Raw genomic sequence first — 19,470 nt, 5'->3', positions numbered from 1 at the left:
GCATTAGCTTGACACATTCAGCTTTCGTGCAATTAAGGGATAAATTGGTTACACGTGGTTTCACATGCATTATGTACAAACTACACTGGGATTGACGACGGCACATGAAAAGGACACCAGTTTGAAAAGGTAACATAAACATGGAAACAAACATTAAACTACTCAGTGCAGGACACTGGTCGCCTGGTTGGAGGCCTGTATGTAGCTGTTTGGGACTCTGGTAGATTAATCCAGATTGAGATTCACCTTTTACCAGCATTATAAGAAGTGTCCATGTGATTTGGTCTGCTCAGTGACTGTGATGATGAGCTTTGGTTTGTGTTTTTTGTTATATTCAGGACACAGAGGAGTAGCAGATGGAGTTGGTGACAGTTCACAGCCTTTGGACGAGGAGGAAACTTTCAAGAACAAGCTACATTAATGCAGTAAGTCAGCTCCAGAGCTATGATTAAAGTAAGCTAGCTATTTAATGAGCTACTGCTACTGTGTGACCTGTGCTGATGTTGCTGAATTGTGTATAATTTTGTATGCTTTATTATCTGGTTCAAGTGCTTGCGAGAGTTGTTTTTCGCTTTGAGAATCTAAAACTGCTTCTGTGGTGAAATGTTTTGGATGATGATTGTTTGATTGTTGGTGGCAGTTGGCTGCTTTTTGTAACTGTGTGAGTTGTCTAAACCAGGGGTCTGCAACTTTATTTTTATAGGAGCCATTTTTATTTATATATTTATATATTTATTGTTTATTTGATGTGGACATAACAATTACATTGGAGAACCAGATGCATTGTTTTAAGTGATTTAGCAAAGGTGCCAATTTACAACACTTGTCCACAGGAGTCTTTTGTAAAATGATAAAATTAATAAATGAAGAAAGGAAAGACAAAGTACAATGTACAACAAAATATGACGGTTGAAAAGGAGCAGTTTTTCAAATTAAATGTAATGCCAAGGCAACATGATCAGTTGTCAAACAATTACAATTATTCATGCAAACACTGTTGTTTTAATTAAAAAAAAAAAAAAATAGGCTTTGTACATGTGTTGACATTTTTTTTGAAAAAATGTAGGCCTACTTTAAATTTTTCCTCAGCTCATCTGGGTTTAAGTCATTCAGGAGCCACAAAATCTACTTTATCTTAAGAAAAAAGGCAATGAAGTGTATAAAAATCTATATATAGTTAAAATCTAGTGAAAAACTATATAAACAACGTTAAAAAAAAATTACATTCTACGTTTGATGTCTTAGTTTTTTATTATTAAAGTTTAAATAAAATATTTAAAAAATGTTAAATTTAAAAAATTTGCAAAAAAATAACTAAAAAAATGCAAAAATGTTCCAAATTTTTTAAAAATTTCAAAAAGTTGAAAAATTTCAAAAACAATTTGTAATTTTAAAATACTTCTAAAAATGAAAAGAAATGGGTTGCAGACCCTTGGTCTTGTCAGCGGCAATGTGCCAGATTTGTACTTGTGTTGGCATGTTTTTTGAAAAGCCTATTGAGAAATGTTTTATGGAAAATTTACTCAAATAATTTGTTATCTATGATCATTTTTACTGATTTTCTAAGGTGATGTCACAAAAAGCAAAATTGGGCTTCCTTTTTTGTGTAAAGAAAGCAGACCTGGCAACCTTGCATGGAACGCATTGTAGTCTTTGTTCACTGTTGCAGCAGTGTAGCATCTTTGTCACTAGATGGCGCCATTAAGCTAATTATTGTTTCAGTAAATTGACCTCAGAGGAACTCTGTGACCTGCCCTGAACAAATGAAGATGTGCTGGACCACATTTTGACATGTTTCCCTCTGTGTTTGTGTTTGAGCACGGTCAGAGCGGTTTGTTTCTCAGAGAGGGAAAGAGAAAGTTTGGAGCTTTTGAGTTTTAAAGCTTGAACCATCCAACTAGATCTTGCTTGATAAGGCCAGCACCTTTCCAAACATCGTGCTGCAGATGGAGACAGTCTTTTATTTTCTTTAATGGTAGATTTGGGTCACCTTCAAAAGAGCCTCTCCAGAGACCAGAGGAGAAAAGTAAAAGATTAAAGAGAAAGTGTGTCACGTTAATGGAAAGTAGGCCTTTCTTGTAGTTTAATCTTCAGTGAGCTGATAAGTTGGCCAACAGGCTCAGTGTCTTTGTTGGTTTTTCTCTGGGGATGTTGATACAAAGACCCACGGCGTCTCATAAACGACGAGCTGCTGTTGAATCACCTGTAGAGAGAAATGAAGCGACACGCTCACGCTGTGTTGTGACTGCAGGGCTGAGCAGCAGCGAGGAATGTTAACCTCCTGTCTGTCTTCACCCTCCCTGTTGTCTTTCTTTAAGCTGCACTTGACAAATTTTTATGCAAAGGGGGAGAAAGATTTATAAGGTGTAGGAGGCTGGAGGTAAAATCCCATAAGGTGTGTTGGTGTGATGCTAACACTGCTGATCTGATTCGTGCTTTATTTCTCTGTCTGTTTTGAGCAGTGATGAAGTTTGCAGTCCATCTGTTATCTTCCTCTTCCTCTGATAAAGGATGTTTCTCTCTGTTTGGCCTTCATCGGCTGCCTGGAGTCTGACGAATGTTTCAGGAGTGAATCATTTAAGCAAGAATTCAGAGATAATAGAGGTTCATCAATTACATTCATGACATGACACGGTTGTAGTTTTGCTTCGTGTAAACCGGTCAGATTTTAGGTCATAGATGTTTCTTTCCACACGGACTAACTCTGTTATTATCTTGTTTTCTGCGTCGTTAAATTACATTTGTTCTGCATTCTTAAAGTTCAACACGTCCTTTTAAAACATGTTTTTCTTGCTCTTTTTGCCTCCGTCTCAGTGTTTGATTCAAACCTCACAAACAGCAGTCATACAGTTTATTATCTGGACTAAAACTTAACAAAACATCCAAAAAAAACTCTGCACATCATTTCTTATCTCACCAAGTTTAGGGAATCTGTTGCTGAGCTTTGGGTTTGTGCTTTCAGTAAAACATTTCCCAAGCAAAAATCCTTCAAAATACATATTTGAAGGGAAAATGAAGTGTGAATATGAATGAGCCAGGTATTAGCTGTGATTGTTTGCTTTATTGTTGATTTTTTTCCCCCTTGTTTATTCTTTTGTTTGCATATTGATGAAACAGAGTTGGGCTTTTATTTTGAAGGCTGAGTTCAGTGTGTGTACACAGGAAATGAGATAAAACAATGCTAGTAGGTACGTCCTGCCAGGTGGTACATGGGGTGAATCGTTCACCAAGGTAGCGTCTTGCTAGGCTGGGAATAAGAAACCATTTTACTGTTTTTTTCTCTTTTTCTCATGTGTTTGAGTCAGCTCTGTTTGTTTGTTTGTTGTCTTAGGCGTCTCCAAGCCCATCAAGTCATTTATAGTTTCAGGCATTAAAATTAATCTTGCGAGGTTTGTTTGCCGGGTATTTTACCAGGTATGTGTGTAAAATTTGAACTGTTGTTATTGGTCAGGGTTTGTTTTGTTAAGTCTTGTCCACCAGAGGCCTATATCACGAAGCAGGATTAGTGTCTTAGCGAGATAACTTCAGGGTTAACTCTCGATTACCGATAGCATGAAGCCGGTTCCTTTTTTTTATCAGAGTAGATCACCATGGTGACCTACTCCAAACGGCTATCCTGCTCTGGAGCAGGATAAGTTGGAGGTTGAATACGATCCTATAAAAAGCCCCTCCCACTGACCAATCGGCTTCTCAGAAACGATGGCCTGCCCTTTTGTCCCGAGCCCGGTGGACAGAGGCACACAAGTTGTAAGAAGAGTTACGAAGAGAAAGGGTGTTTAAAGATCGATCAGAGCGATGATTCCATGTATGAGAGGTATAGGTTCTCACGGCCCGGACTACTCTACCTCTGAGAAATATTAGAGCCATACATTCCCCGTGCAACCCGCAGGAGCGGTGCACTGACTGTCCCACAGACATTGTGCATTGCCCTGTGATTCTTTGCCACAGGCAGCGACATGTACTCTGTCGGGGCTGAGGAGCACTGAGCAAGTTTACGGCATCCCGTGTTGGCTGCTGCCCTCAAGTAACTTAGGGATTAATTCATAGCGTTCCCAGGATGAATGAGAAGGAGGTGGAGCCAGTTACCTGTGATAGGAGCTGATTCTGAACTAAAGATGAAGGAATTCTAGCTCAGATTTTATCAATGAAATGTTCACACAGCAGAACATATCAACACTTTTTTTTAGGGACATTTTAGGGGAAGCTGAGCTTCCCTTGTTGTCTTAGAGCAATCACCACTGCATGAAACAGATTTATCAGATGTGATGATGTTCTTGTATCTGTTTTTTTATCTGCTCCATGTTCTTCTGACTCCAGAAGGATTACATCTGGGAGAATGACATGATAATTGGAATACACGCAAGTCATTTGCACAGTAGCATTTATTATTTTATGTCCGCTTTGCGTTGCCATGCACATTGCCTGCGGTTGGCCGCTGTTACCGTGTTCCCCCTTACCAAGTTATTGCTTCTCTCCTTGTATTGCTGCATCATCAGCCGCTGCTCTTCAGCGGTGACGTACGGAGCTTTCTTCTTCATGATTGTGATTGGTCAGCTGCCTCTGAGCCCTCCTCTTTTACGTGCGCGTTCACGGCTCTTGATGAGACAATCCTGGGTTGAGTTACCGTGTTGATAACTCGCGTCGTGCTATCGATTATCCTGATTGCCATTGTTACGGTTACTCAACCCTGGATAGATGTGAGTTACCGCGGATAAGTTGACCGCGCTTCGTGATATAGGCCTCAGCTCTCATGGTGTGTGAGCTGATGCTGAATAAAGGAAGGAAATACAGGTCTTAAAAGACACCTGTTGAGAGGTAAACTATGGCCTTAGCTTGGGACGCTACAGGGAATGCTTCACTTTCAAATCAAAGAGAGGAAAATTGAACAGTTAACTGTCTCTTCGTTCATGTTTCTTCTCACATCTTGCTCACTCTGCTTTGACTTTTCTTTTCTTTCTTTTAATTTTAAATTATTTTCTGTCTCTTTATGCCTTCAGTTGTAGGAACAGGGCAGATGATGGAGCAGGAAACAGGGCGAGCGTGGGGAGTGACATTCAGGAAATTCAGCTCAACCTGCCGCCGGGCTAAAACAGGGCCTGAAACAAACATATACATGCATGTTAATTTCATCATGCAGTGAGTTAAACATGTTTCATGTTCCCGGCTCAGAGACCACCTCAGGGTCTCGTTCTGACGGGAGGAGAACCATTTGAGTCAGTGACTGCTCCATAAATCAACACGAGTAAAGCATCATCTTGTCTCTATCAATGTGCTTTCAGCTCTGCTGTCATTTACACGTGTGTGGCCATAATCTTAGCGCTAATGTCTCCCATGTGTCCCCCGGTCCCCCTCAGCACAGACCGGTCTGTGGGTCTGACAGTAATCTAAGGGGTGGGCTGGCTCCTCGTCTGGAGGTGTCAGTCCTCAGTGGATTCATCTGCTTGTGATTTCACCCAGCAGCAGGTGTGTGTTTATACACACAGCAACTCCACTGTGGTCTTATAAACAACTGATCCAGGATGGGTTTGTGAGCTGGACCGTCCAACGTGTGAAGCTGAAGGAGGCGGTTTGATCGTTATTACCTTATAAAACCTGTTTCCTGCTGAGCGCTGGAAAACACCTGCACGCAAACTGGATCTGACATCAACCAAACATTTTCACATGCACCTCCTTCTCCAGGGTCACTTTCTGTCAGCTGGGCTCAGAGTGTGAGTTTAGCAGACCCCAAACACAGCTGGAACAGACCACAGCACCAAGAATCAGGACCAGGTCTGTGTGGAAACCACCAGAACCACGATGTGAGAGTTTGGGTTCCCGTTGCTCTCCAGTGATATATCTAAAGTCAGGTCTAAGATGTGGCTTCGAGGACTCCAGTCTGTGATAGCTGTGGACCACATCAGAGGGATCAGGCCGGTTCTGGTGATGCACAGTGGCAGCTCTGCCCCGACACAGAGCGCGGCCTGAAACACAGACTGACACCAGCAGGAGGAAACAGGGAAACAGATGGAGACATGGTCACAGATTGGTGGCTTTACACCCTAAACTGTGGGCTGGGAGTGAACACTTAACAATCTCATGATGGATTCACTCTGAATATGAGCCTCTAACAGAAACCACAGTTCATCTGTGGAGTCTTAAACAGAGCTGATGAGTAGCTCAGTATAACAGCAGATAAAGGGACACTATGTGACGTGTAAATGACATTTAACAAGGAAACATGCACGTCTGAGTTCATCCATAAAGGTTTCGTCTGCAGAATAAAGAGAAAGACAAATTATTTGTCAACCTGAATTTTCTTAAACTGACCATGAAAAAATATTTCTATAATACAGAATTAAAAAAAACACCAACAACTCAGAGGAGTAATAATTGTTTCAAAATAATAGCAAATTTTTTAAATTTCAAAACATTTGCAAATTTTTAAAATTTCATTTTTTTGGGGGAGTTTCACAATTTTTCATTATTATTATTATTATTATTATTATTATTATTATTATTATTATTATTATTATTATTATTATTATTATTATTATTATTATTTTTATTATTATGACTATTGTTATTATTATTTTAATTTTGAATGATTTAAAAATTTGACATATTTTTGAAATTTGTCAATATCCCAAATTTTTTTGAAATATTTGAGTGCTTGTTGAATTTCATCAATTTTTGAAGCTTCCAATTTTGCAAATTTTTGAAATTTCTTTTTTTTTTTTCAAAAAATTGGAGTTTCACAATTTTTTATTATTGGATTTATTTGAAAATTTTCTTTTTCAAAATATTTTCAATTATTAAAATTTGCCACATTTTAATTTTTTTTTTAATTCCAAAAATTTTTGAAATGGTAGAGTGCTTGTTGAATTTCTTAATTTTTTTTAAGTTTCAATTTTTATTTTTTTTTCCAAATTTCTTTTTTTCCCAAAAAAAATTTAGAGTTACACAACTTTTCATTATTAAACGTATTTGAAATTTTTCTTTTTTGAAATATTTGCAATTATTAAAAAATTGACATATTAAAAAAAATGAATTTCATTTTTTTTAATGTTTGAGTGCTTATTGAATTGACTTTTTCCCACATTTTTTGAAATTTAAAAAAAGAAAACTGTTTAATTAAAAATTAAACTTAGAATTTTGTAAATTTTGAAATTTTAGCAAATGTACTTCAAATAAAAAAACATAAACATACCATGTACATTTTCATAAATTTAAAAAACTTGTCTTTAAGATAATTATTTACTAGATTTGGTGTTGAATGTTTTTTGAACTCGGCGGTTTGGAGGATATTAGGATTGTTTGATTGTCCAATCAGAGACACAGCTCAGCTCATGTGACTAACGGGCACCCTGCAGCTGTTAGAAAGGACATTGTGGAGACTATGTTTTTTACAGTCTCTCAGATGCTGTTTCAGTGGCACAAAAATAAATTGTAGCCTCATTGTGAAATTCTTCATCCTTAAACCCTGACCACACCAGAAGTTTCATCGGTCGTGTCTCTCCATGACGCTCTGACAGCCTCAGAGAGAGCTTGAAGATCCAGAGTCTGGTCTGATGGGACCCAGAGGTGTCAGTCAGAGCTGGCGTTTCAGCTCGTGGAAAGAACAGAAAGTTACTGAGGCAAACTTAAAGGTTGCTGTCATGACAATTGACCATAATCTTGGAGGGGACGTGATAATGCCTCTGTACGAGGTCCAGATTCTAGTGGTCCAGCTCCACCTGTTCCACGCCGCTCCTCCATCTGAAGCCTGTTAGCTCGCGCAGAGACGTAGCCTCCGTACTCGTCTCCTGCTCCCATCCCTCTGCTCCTCAGGCCTCCTCCTGTCATTGCTCCGTCTGATATCTTTATCCTCATAACAAACTACAGTAGCGTGTAAACGGGTTTCCTTAACCCCGCAACAGACACGACTGAAGGTAAATGAATCCTGACAGCATCCATCAGCAGAGTTTGGACCTATAACATTCACTTACTCTCCCTCACAACTTAAATGTTTCCAAATGTCAAACTCAATCCCGCTCCGATCCTGGACCCGTTTGGCTGTGAGCGCTGATTTTCCACGCCTTTCAACGCCAGCAGTCAGAGTCAGATTCTTCACATTTCTCCGCGCCGCTTCCCCGCCGTGCTCGATAGGTTTGATGCCGCTCAGCCCACATGGGACGCAGCGAGAGCGAGGACTTGAACAGCTCTATTGTTTGTTGTGTGTTTGTTCTCTCAGGCTAATCAGGAACATGTGGACCGTCATCGGAAATGTGTGCTGAGCTCTCAAACTTTAACTGGGGGACCTCTGCACACCAGGGACCTCACCCACTGGGCAATTAGCTCCATGGGCATAAAAACAGATTCGCAGTAAACCCGAGTGATGGAGAGCAGAGCAGCAGGAACCGCTGGTGATGAAGTGCTGAACCAGAGAGTACGAGGCTGGAGTCATCACGGTTCAGAAAGACTTCTTCTGTGGAAGTTTGTGTCTTAAAAAGTGGGGTAAACACACTATTAATCAGACTTTTACACAACAATCTTGAAGCGAAGTTGGGACAAAGGGTCCGGGTCTAAGCTGGGTGACAAAGGTCCAGATCTCTTCCTGTTTGAGGGTTGAGACACGCCGAGGATCTTCTGGGAACAGGATGCGACTCCACACTCCTCGTGCTCACATTATCAACTGTAAACTGAATCCCTGAGGGCTTCACGACAGAGCCGAGGAAAGTGGGAGAAAAAACATAAATAAAAAAATGATTTACTCACAGCATCAGTGAAATATTTCACAGGAATTTCCTTTTTCACAGTAAATATATTTTGGGAAACCCTTGTCCTTATATAACTGTCAGAAAACATACTTTAGAGGTGACTTTATCATCACTTTTTCAACAGAGAGGAGCATCAGCGGCTGTGTAAATAAACTGATGGTGTGGTGAAACTCAGGCCGAGGGTTTAAGAAGGTCAAAGGTCACGAAATGTTCCCAACACAAAGATGATAAATCACATTATGGGAGATGTGTTTAAAATAATAACAAAATAAATGTATGACTGCTGGGTTATGAAATGTTTAACCCATAACAGTTTATTTACAGAGCCGGCCCTGACCAATTTGGTGTCCTAGGCAAGATTTCATCTGGTGCCCCTTGTATTTCAGCACCAACAACAATTTTTACATAAGTAAATAAGAATAGAATAAAACTTTATTGTCATTGTAACAAGTACAACGAACTTGAAGTCACAGCAGCAATCAAGAAAACAAAAGTAATGTTCCCTCTGTTGCTGGGTTAGCACAGCTAGCTCGTCCATCTTATTGGAGATAGATCTTACGTTCCCAATAACGATGGATGGAAGGACAGGTCCATGTCGTCACTTCTTAGCTCACACCTGAGAACCAGCACGTCGTCCTCACCTCCTTCTCCTCACCTTGTGGGAAACATCCGGCCTCGCACCAGTTAGCATTGACATGCTACAGGCTGCTAACAGCTGATTTCACATGTAAACAATGCAGCCATGGTTACATGTAGGATCTCCAGACAAACACAGGAGAAAAAGTAGTAAAAAATATCACTGAAGACACTAAAAGTTTGGTGTCCACGACCAACAAATGAGCCAAACAAAGTAATGATCCACTCCAAATACAAAGATGACGAAAAAGAGACGGAAAAATGACAAGAAACGGACAACGAAGAGAGAGCTGCTGCAAAAGGCAGACATAGCCAACCGGGCGGCGCCTAATGTCATGATAAAACATTGTTTTGTGTGAAATTCTTTTCTTAAGAACATAAATTGTGAAATATTATCACTTTAAGGTAAAATTAAAACAAAATCTTTTTTGAGGGACAGAGATGAAGACTACAACACAAAAACAGACACAGACACTGTTGGGACGCCATGTTTATAAAATCACAGCAGTCTAGAGAATCGGTATTTTTACTCTGGTATCATTGGATATCAATACCAACTTTGGTATCAATATTATTGATGACAAAAATATAAATATTTTTCCTTTGGAGAGTCTAATCACTTCCTGATTCTACCTCCCGACATGTTTTACAGTCCATGAAAAAAATACACAAGAGCGTCAGCTGTCAATCATCGTTAAATGTGACGTAAAACCTCGTTTTTAACCTCGTATAACTAATGAAAACGAAACTTTCAGAAAAAAGAGGACTTGGATACAAGACAGCCAAATGATATCTTCAAATCACCACAACAATCAGACGTGAGAAACATTTCTACCAGGTGTATTCATTTTTTAAAGTTTGACCACAGCCCATCTGGAATGACTGGGGAGATGGATTTTTTTACCTATACTGCAGCCAGCCACCAGGGGGAGCAGTTTTTGTGGGGACCTCACTTCAAGCCAAATGAGATGACGTCATGATGTCCTTTTTTTTTTCTTTTTTATACTCAAGTTAACAATCTCCACTTAATTCAGGCAGTGAGGGGTTAACTCTCCTAACCCGTTGTGAGATCTGGTTTATCGGTGCATGCCTGAGAAACCTGGACTAAAACCAGCATTGATCAGAGCCAGAGAGCTCCCCGTCTCTGGGGACCTCAGCCTCACGGGGGCCCTTTGTTGGTCTCACCCTCCGTCTGCCTCTGGTGATTTACGCCAGGCCTGTGGCGTGTAGAGCAGGACCCCTCGGCTGGTGGGGCGGCTCCCAGGTTGGTCAGGCTTTGAGTGTTTGATTTATTCCAGGGCAGGATCACAGGGTGTTGAGCGCAGGCGGGGTGCCCCTCATGACCGAGGAGAAGGGATCAGATCTACGTCTGCCCTGGGAGCCGTAAATTAGCCTGAAGCTTTGTTAGCCTGCCCCGCCCCTCTGCCACACGTACCCTCTGCACCGCCATCAGCTGGGCCCTGTCCTCACTCAGCGTGATTAGAGGCACACACGCCGCGCTGAGCCACGCCGCACGGTGTGACGATAACAGGAAGGCCTCTCTGGCTTCCTGACTTTCCCCAGTGGTCCAAAAAGCAGAGAAACCACTCTCTGGCTTTGTGGTTGTGTAATGTGGTTGGAAACAGACGCCAACTCATCTGGAAACTGAAATTCATCCCAGAGACTTTCAATTAAGCCTCTGACACATGTGTGATTATAGCTAACGCTAATTAATCTACTGGAAACAGAGAGCATGAGCAGGATTATCTGATGTCTTTAGTGGACCAAACCAAATGCGCTGACGTCTTCAGAGACCCTATCTCCATCGTGGATCAGGAGTTTTTCCAGCTGCGCCCGTAGACCGTATGAAGTGCTCCACAGATCCCAGGTCAGCAGAGAGAACGTCTCCCTGATGAGGACTGTTCTTCATCACTTTCTCATGACTCCAGACCTTCGTGTGACACTTGGCCGGTCTTCCTCACGCCGGGCTCTGATCACAAACGTCTCCTTCTCATTAAAACCTCAAAGTTTACTGAAGCATCAGCGTCAGGATTGAGAGGACTTAAGGTTGTGACCATCACGCGACCCTTTGGAGCAACACTTGATGCAACATTAGCCCCCTGACAGGAGCGCAGAGGACTCTTTCTCCACAGATTTATGATCGTGCAGCGAGGACACGTCCAGATAAACGAGGAGTATTTCTGGGAACGTGAAAGGCCGACTCTGGGATAGATAAAGTACCATGCCTCCGAGCCAAAAGTCTATTAGCTGCTGTGAAACCCAATCTGATATCAGCTCTGGGACGAAGACTGGGCGAAGGAGTCGAGTCAGTGAGGGAGATAAATGCTCTCTGTGTGTTGGAGGTCAGCGGGGAGCGTTTGGAGAGAAAAGGAGCAAATATAGAAACCATGAAGCTCATTTTCTTCTCCATCTCATTGTTTCTCCACCAGCTCTCACTTTAATACAAAGAAAGGATCCAACGGTGGAAAACACAGATCCCTGCTGCTGCCAACCCTGTCCCCGTCCTCCACTTACCCACAACTGTCCTTCCTTCCTGAGCCTCCGCTCAGCGCTGCTGACTTCCTCCATCAGGTGTAGCTGATCTTCAGAGGGTTGGTTCAGATCATCAGACCTTTAGTTTTACTTTACCATGGTGTTACAGGCCGCATTATGAAGTGATCAAGGATTATTTGTCCAAAATTGCACACAAGGAATGTTGGTTTAGCCCAAATTCAGGAAGAGCAGTTCAGAAAACAGTTTCTGGGTTAACACCACTAAAACATCCAACATAAGGACTCTACCTCAGCTGATTCTTTGCACTTTCATCTGTTGCACCTTAAAAATCATTTTCACTACTGTCTATCAAGATATTTCTCACATCCTAGGCTGTCAGGACAGCACACTACCTGCACCGTGTCAATAGGTTGTTTTTCTCGTTGATTTTTATTTTATTTACCTTTTATTTTAACATTGAAATCTCTATATATTTTAATAACTTATATTTTAATACTTAAATAAAATAAACATAACAATAATAGAAGTAAAAAAATAATTTGGTAGTTTTTGATTTATTTTTAATGTATTGAGATAATGAAAATATGTTTAAATAAATTAAAATTAATAAAATTAAAACATAATAAATTGACTAAATCTGTGCAAATAATATTTTTTAATAATTAAACTAAATTAAATTGAACTAAATTAAATTAAATGAAACTTAATTACATGAAATGAAATGAAATGGAACTAAATTAAATTAAATTAAATTAAATTGAACTAAATTAAATAAAATAAATTGATCTTAATTAAATTAAATTAAAGTTAAATTAAATTAAAGGGAAATTAAATTAAATTAAATTAAAGGGAAATTAAATTAAAATAAATTGAAGTAAATTAAATTAAATTGAACTAAGTTTAATTAAATTAAACTTAATAAAGTTAAATCAAATTAATGAAACTAAATTACATGAAATGAAATGAAATTGAACTTAATTAAATTAAATAAAATTATATTGAACTAAATTCAATTAAATTAAAGTTAAATTAAATCAAATTAAATTAAATTGAACTAAATTAAATTATAGTTAAATTAAATTACAACAAATTAAATTAAATTAAATTTAAATAAATTAAATTAAATTAAATTAAATTAAACTACACTGCAATAGTCCGACTGTGGTGAAGAAATCTCTCCCATATGTGCAATATTCTCAATCCTTTGTCACTTTTCGCATACAAATCATACTTCTTGTGCACACCTCTCCCTGTACAAGCTTTTTAGTGCTCCAGTGTATTTTTTATATCGTTTATATATTTAAATGTATTATACACCTTGACTCTGAGAGAGCCCCCACAAGATTCCCTATGTGTCCGGACTCTTGGTGAATGGTGAATAAAAACTTTGAACCTTGTTTTTTTCATTTATACTGTGAAGAGAGGAACAGTGTTTAGATTTTTCTGTGTGTCCTCGTGTACATGGGAAATCGACAATAAAAACCTTTGAATCTTGATATTTCTGTGATACGAATTCAAAGTGAAAACACTCAAATCTGCACAAAGTGTTGAGCAGCAAAGTGAAAAAGGCAGACGACGTTTACCCCAAGAAAGTGCCGCCATCACTCCATCAACATGCAGTTCATTTTGCCTTTTCATCCCAACTTCCTGTTGACATTTCACTAAGAATCTGTCAGGAAAACTCGAAATGAAGTTTGTTTAAAAGTTGTGGCTTGTTGCGTTCACACATGCAGCTCATTTAGATACTGTGGGGAAATTTTAAGCAGTGCGAACGTGTATGAAGAGTTTAAAACATCATATAATGACTGAGAGATTACAGTCTTGGTCTAGACCAAACTTCTTTTTATCCACAAGCAGTGAGAGATCATCTGCTCAGACTTTGTTTCCGTTAGGGATAGACCGATTATCAGCCAGGCCAATTATCGGCATTTTGGAATATCGGCACTGACCTTTTTGTTTTAATATGACTGTGGATTAAGATAAATAAATAAATAAAACTGGGCTCTTCTACTAGTACTACCACAACTTTCTGTCCAGCTTTGTCCCATCCACTGTACCATCTGATTGGTTACATGCAGAGCCGTGGCTCAGGCAACAGCCAATCAGCAGTGAAAGCTGTGCATGCACATGCTCACCCACTCTGCAGAGAGGAGAAAAGGTTTTGTCGAGTGGAGATTTTTTCAAAAGCAAGTTTAGGCAGCAGACTCTCCCAAAATAGTATTGAATGTCCCAGTTTAACTTTTTCAAAAAGGTTTATTTATCTTTATAAGACAGCTGGAGATTGTATTATTTTAAATTCTGATGCAAATATTTTCACTTTCTACTCCAAATGAATATCGGCTCCAAGTATCGGTTATCAGCCTCCTTAAATACTAATAATCGGTACCGATATCGGCCCTGAAAGAAACACATTAGTCTATCTCTAGTTTTCATTCAAGCCTTTTGCTTTAAATCCCATCAAGTACAACTAGAAATAAAGGATTGGATACTTTTATTTTTTAGTTTTATGAGATGCTTTCCCCCCTCTCACCTTTCTCTGGGAACAACAGCTGAGTGGACAAAGTTAATAACTCATCGTGTTCGATACAGCCTGACTGTGACACAGAAACTGTTGATCTTTCAGAGGATCCTCAGGCCTGATCTTCTGTTGTTTTTGTTGTTGTTTTTGCCTGGTTTTAGATTTATGGTGTTCCTCTCTCATCCTCTCTGTTTTCCTCGCTCTCAGTTTTGCGAGCGCTGAACTCTCCAGCGTCAGACCTCCTGACCCCAGCATCCATCCTCTGTTCTCCGTGCTCTAAGTTTAGCAGCCGGTGCTGCGGGTCGTGCCACTTTCATTGTAACTTTCCAGCACACTTGATTTGGTATCCTGTGTGGGGACGACTTTATTGTCCAGAACGGGTTTTTCACCCTCTGTGACATCCTGTGAGCAGCCCTGCTCCTGGCTGATGGAGTCTTATTATCCTGCCACATGTTCGTGGTGACCTGGGGTCTCTGCGCCGTGGACGTGTGGGGGATTTCTTCACCGTCAGGAAAAACAGGAAAATGAAGATGTCTGAGTTAGCTCTCCATGTGGGTGGCCTGTAGAAAGTATTACTGTTGGTCTACTGTATCTAACACTACGGTAAACTGCTGCTGTGGTGGTTAATGTGCTGATGTGGAAAAATGTTAAAATGAGGGTGACAGAGAGAAGAGGAAATGTTCAGGCTCATGTTTCATTACAAATGAACGATCTGCCGTCACCTGCATGTTACCTTGGCGCTGTCAGGAGGTGGAAATGAGGAAAAAAGACCCAGAGATCAACTTTATGAAGCCGTTATAGGAAGGAGGTGAGCCAGTAACCTGACTGAAGCTGGCGTCCAGAGCGTAACGGGAACGATGAAGCTGTCTGAGAGGCTGTTCAGGAAAAATAATAAACACACAACGACCTGTTACCTGATGATCACCGTCATAACTTCAGTTTACTGATCTGGATTCTGATTGGTCGTTAAGTCTGAAGAGCAGAGACTGTCAGGGAAAAGACTGTCAGGGATCAGCCTGTGAGCAGGAGTCCAACTCAGGTCCACAGTTTATGATCCATCCTAATGACAATATGGCAAAAATGAGTGTGTTCGATACCACTTTTTTTCAGACTGATACCAGTAGGAGTACTCCCTCCTGAATACTCACTGATACCAAGTACCAATACCACTAGAGCCTCTGTTAAGGTGGGTACACACTACAGAATAATCAGGCCGATTTTTGTCCTGATCTCCCCCTTACGATCAAAGTCAGCAAGTCTGATTGTCTGAAGACGTCATGTGTGAGTCTCCTGTGGTGTGGGGTGTGTTAAGACTGATTTCTTCTGGTCGGAGCTGCTCAGAAGGCCTCCGTTTCAGAGATTGTAGATAATGAGCATGTTAAATATTTGTGACTGAAAACCCTGTAGTGTGTAGGGCGCTCTGAGAGGAGCCGAAGCAAAGCCAATCAAGATGCGAGCTGACTCAGCTGACTGACCAAAAAGGAAGTTAGAAATCTATCTGTGATACTTTAAACGACTTTACTCACCTCCAACTCTCATTGTTATTCATACAGCCCATATCCCCACCGTCTCCACAACCTTTTCCATAATCCTTTTTCTTTTGTGTGTTTTCTACCCGTTCGTCTGTCATGTTTGTTCACACTGAAGTCACGTTTTACTGAGCAAGATTTCTCTGCTTGAAGAGTCTGTTAGTGTGTGGTGTCCTCAGAGTGCAGAGCACACACTGTAAGATCAGGAGAGAGAAATCTGATCTGTCTTTTGTTATCATCAGGTGTGTGCTCTCTGAATGTGTGAAGTTTTGGAGGATCCTGTGATGTGTACCAGCTTTAAGATGAATAAAAGTGACAGATCATTTTGAACAGAGACAGCTCAGTCACTCTGACATTAAGTCCAGAATAAAACACAAACATCTCTCCAGAGTTTATCATTTATTTCACAAATTAACATAAGTGCAAAATAGAACCGACAAGAGTTGAAGTATTTTTTTAAATACACTGAAGAGCAGAATAAAACCCAAGTGGAGGAGTTTAAGTATCTCGGGGTCTTGTTCACGAGTGAGGGAAGGATGGAGCGAGAGATCGGCAGTAATGCGGACTCTGCACAGGTCTGTCGTGGTGAAGAGGGAGCTGAGCCGGATGTTTACCAGTCGATCTTCGTTCCCACCCTCACCTATGGTCATGAGCTTTGGGTAGTGACCCAAAGAACAAGATTGCGGATAGAAGCGGCTTCCTCCGTAGGGTGGCCGGGCTCTCCCTTAGAGATAGGGTGAGAAGCTCGGCTATCCAGGAGGAGCTCGGAGTAGAGCCGCTGCTCCTCCGCGTTGAGAGGAGCCAGATGAGGTGGCCCGGGCATCTGATGAGGATGCCTCCCGGACGCCTCCCTGGTGAGGTGTTCAGGGCACGTTCCACCAGGAGGAGACCCCAGGGCAGACCCAGGACACGCTGGAGAGACTACATCTCTCCGTGTGTTGATGTTATTAAAAATTCATAGCTAGCAAAATGTCAATGGATGCTAATCAGACTAAATATTGATCAGAAAAAAGTTTTTTCCTGTCATAATTTTATTTTGTTTAAAGCCAGTGGTATTCTTTTGCCTTTATTGGTATATTTCACCTCTTGTGTTAAAAGTTGATGCTGAGCGTGCGTCAGATTTAGCTCCCACCCCGGGTTATAAAAGCTACAGCTTTATATTTTTTTATCCATACGATCAGCCAAAAATACCAAAAATCTGCAACCAGAGAGTTTGTTTGCTTCAGGAGTTCGGTAAAGATGGCAGAAAGACCAAACTGCTCCATCAGCGCCTGTTTTCTGTTGTAACTTCTGATGATTGTATCCACAGACAGCGTTCAGAGCCAGCGTACTGGAGTCAGAGCTTTCAAACAAATGTAGAAATGAAGAATCACTGCGACCCCTGGTTCCTCTTTGTTTCTCCAGGAAAAGCTGCGAGCTACGTTTATAAAGTCTTCTCTGCTTTGTGTTCAGCGTCAGTGTGACTGTGTGAGGTCTCACCTGTTGATCAGCTCCAAACGTGTCTGACTGACGATCAGCAGCTCAAACAGCTGATTTCAACTCGCTAACATCTGTTGTTTGGATGCTAAATATTTTGAGTTGGACTACTTTCTGGCTCTGGGAGGAATGAAACACAGATGTTTCTTTTATTTGTGTTCTCATCCAGCGGGATCTTACACATCGCTCTCATCCTGTCAGAGATTCAGCCTCCTCCAATCACATCGACTGCTTCACTGATTCCTGTTGGAAATCCTTCAATACAGTGACGCACACGCTTTCAGGTTTAGTGACGTGCTAAACAAGTTGGAAGTTTGCCGTTTTGGAGGGACTTTAGTGAACTCTGGGATTATCGACGTTTTTCTTCAGAGACGAGTTGTTCAACATTTGTTTTATAAACCTGAAGACATCTCAGGTCGTGGTTTTAAACCCTGTTTCCTCTCCAACAACGTCCTGGCTTTAAATCAAAGCTGGGACTCACTGTGGATTGAAACTTCTCCTTAAGTTGCGTTGAAGCCCTTAATCCCTCCATGACGAGCCAAAACACGAGGGTCAGAGGCTCCCAAAGGACCTGGACCTTCTCCCTGTGCATCTTAAACTTTGGGTGACTCAGAAATCAGCTTTACGGTCAGCTCTCTCAGAACAGGAGGGAAACCGTTCGTCTGGCTCTAAAGCTGAGACATGAAAAACTGAAGCATGAACATGATGATCTGTCATTTCTGGCCTCGTCTTCCTCTGACGTTTACCTCATCTTTGCATCTTTTCCACAGATCCCCTAGTGACCATGTTTCTCCTTGATGAGTTAGGGGTCAGCTGTTTTTTTTAGGGGTCATATGGTCAAAATCCTCTTAAAGGTTTTTTGAGTTTCTTGAGGAAACAGGAGGAAAATAGTTTAAGCAGACAAAGAAGGAGTAATCCCATTGGCGTGCACTGAATACAACATTTTCTGACCCTTACTGTTTATTTCTGAACATGGTCGTTGTTTTCTCGAGTTGTTGCCGTGGCGAGTTGTTGCCGTTCACAGTTGATAAAATTGGAGCATCATCCTCTGATGTCACAGCAGGTGAAGCTCTTCCAATGTGGCGCCGGCGTCCGATGTCAGCTTCGTCAGCCACGTCAGTGAACAGCACGCTGCCGCTAGGTAAGCACGGCTAGCTCGTCCATCCCACCACAGATAGATCCCACGTTCCCAACAACGATGGATGGAAGGACAGGTCCACGTCGTCACCTCCCAGCTCACACCCGAGAACCAGCACGTCGTGATCATCTGGCCTTGCACCAGTTAGCATTGACATGCTACAGGCTGCTAACAGCTAATTTCACATGTAAACAATGCAGCCATGGTTACATGTAGGATCTCCAGACAAACACAGGAGAAAAAGTAGTAAAAAATATCACTGAAGACACAAAAAGTTTGGTGTCCATGACCAACAATGAGCCGTACAAAGTGATGATCCACTTCAAATACAAAGATGACGAAAAAGAGACGAAAAAAATGACAAGAAACGGACAAAGAAGAGAGAGCTGCTGCAACAGGCAGCTACTTGGGCAGCACCTAGCAACGAAGGTGTATCACTCAGTGTAACCACTGTTACTCATAAAACATCTGATATTGCACAAAACATGACTATGATTATTATCTGATCCGTCTACTACACTGTAAAAAATTAAACTTCAAATGATTTTAAACTAACTGACACAAGAACAGAGAGAAAACAATGATGTTTACAGCATCAAAACCACATCATCAAGTCTAGGAATAAAATATTTTGAGATTATATTTATTTTACATTTTATGGGAAACATACAGCAGAGTAGCTCTCTGGCGCCATCTACTGCAGTGGATGTGTGGAGGACGTATTGTACTTCAAACTCACCTGAAATAAGATTTTTTTTTTTTTTTTTAAATATTGATATCAAGAGTTGAAACACAGATATCTTATCACAGTCAAAATCTTACGATATATTGCCATATGAGTACTTTTTCACACCTCTAGTGCACAGCAGAGCATGAAAACCATTCACTGACAGGAAATACATGAAGACGATTTTCCTATCGACTGACAAATAAAGATACGAGTCT

General features: G+C 40.8%; 1 protein-coding gene across 8 annotated transcripts in view; it reads left to right on the top strand.

Moving 5' to 3' along the window:
- The first annotated feature begins 39 nt into the window (after nucleotides 1-39).
- The window catches only part of tmem72 (transmembrane protein 72), a 114,150-nt gene continuing 94,719 nt past the window's right edge, over nucleotides 40-19,470 (top strand). For 2 of the 8 annotated variants that reach the window (XR_012598566.1, XM_074675482.1), the window contains exons 1-2: nucleotides 40-129; nucleotides 339-425. Coding sequence is in view for 3 of the 8 variants with exons in the window: in XM_074675482.1 (XP_074531583.1) it covers nucleotides 357-425 (69 nt within the window). In the remaining 5 variants the exon portion in view is untranslated. The other 6 variants (XR_012598564.1, XR_012598562.1, XR_012598565.1 and 3 more) reach the window with 6 other exon arrangements.

The sequence above is a fragment of the Halichoeres trimaculatus genome, unplaced genomic scaffold (assembly GCF_033239565.1).
Source record: "Halichoeres trimaculatus isolate MK-OKI-2021-1 unplaced genomic scaffold, fHalTri1.1 fHalTri1_scaffold_8, whole genome shotgun sequence".
Taxonomy (NCBI): domain Eukaryota; kingdom Metazoa; phylum Chordata; class Actinopteri; order Labriformes; family Labridae; genus Halichoeres; species Halichoeres trimaculatus.
Note: the sequence above shows the minus strand (reverse complement) of the source record. Positions and strands in the feature narration are given on the sequence as shown.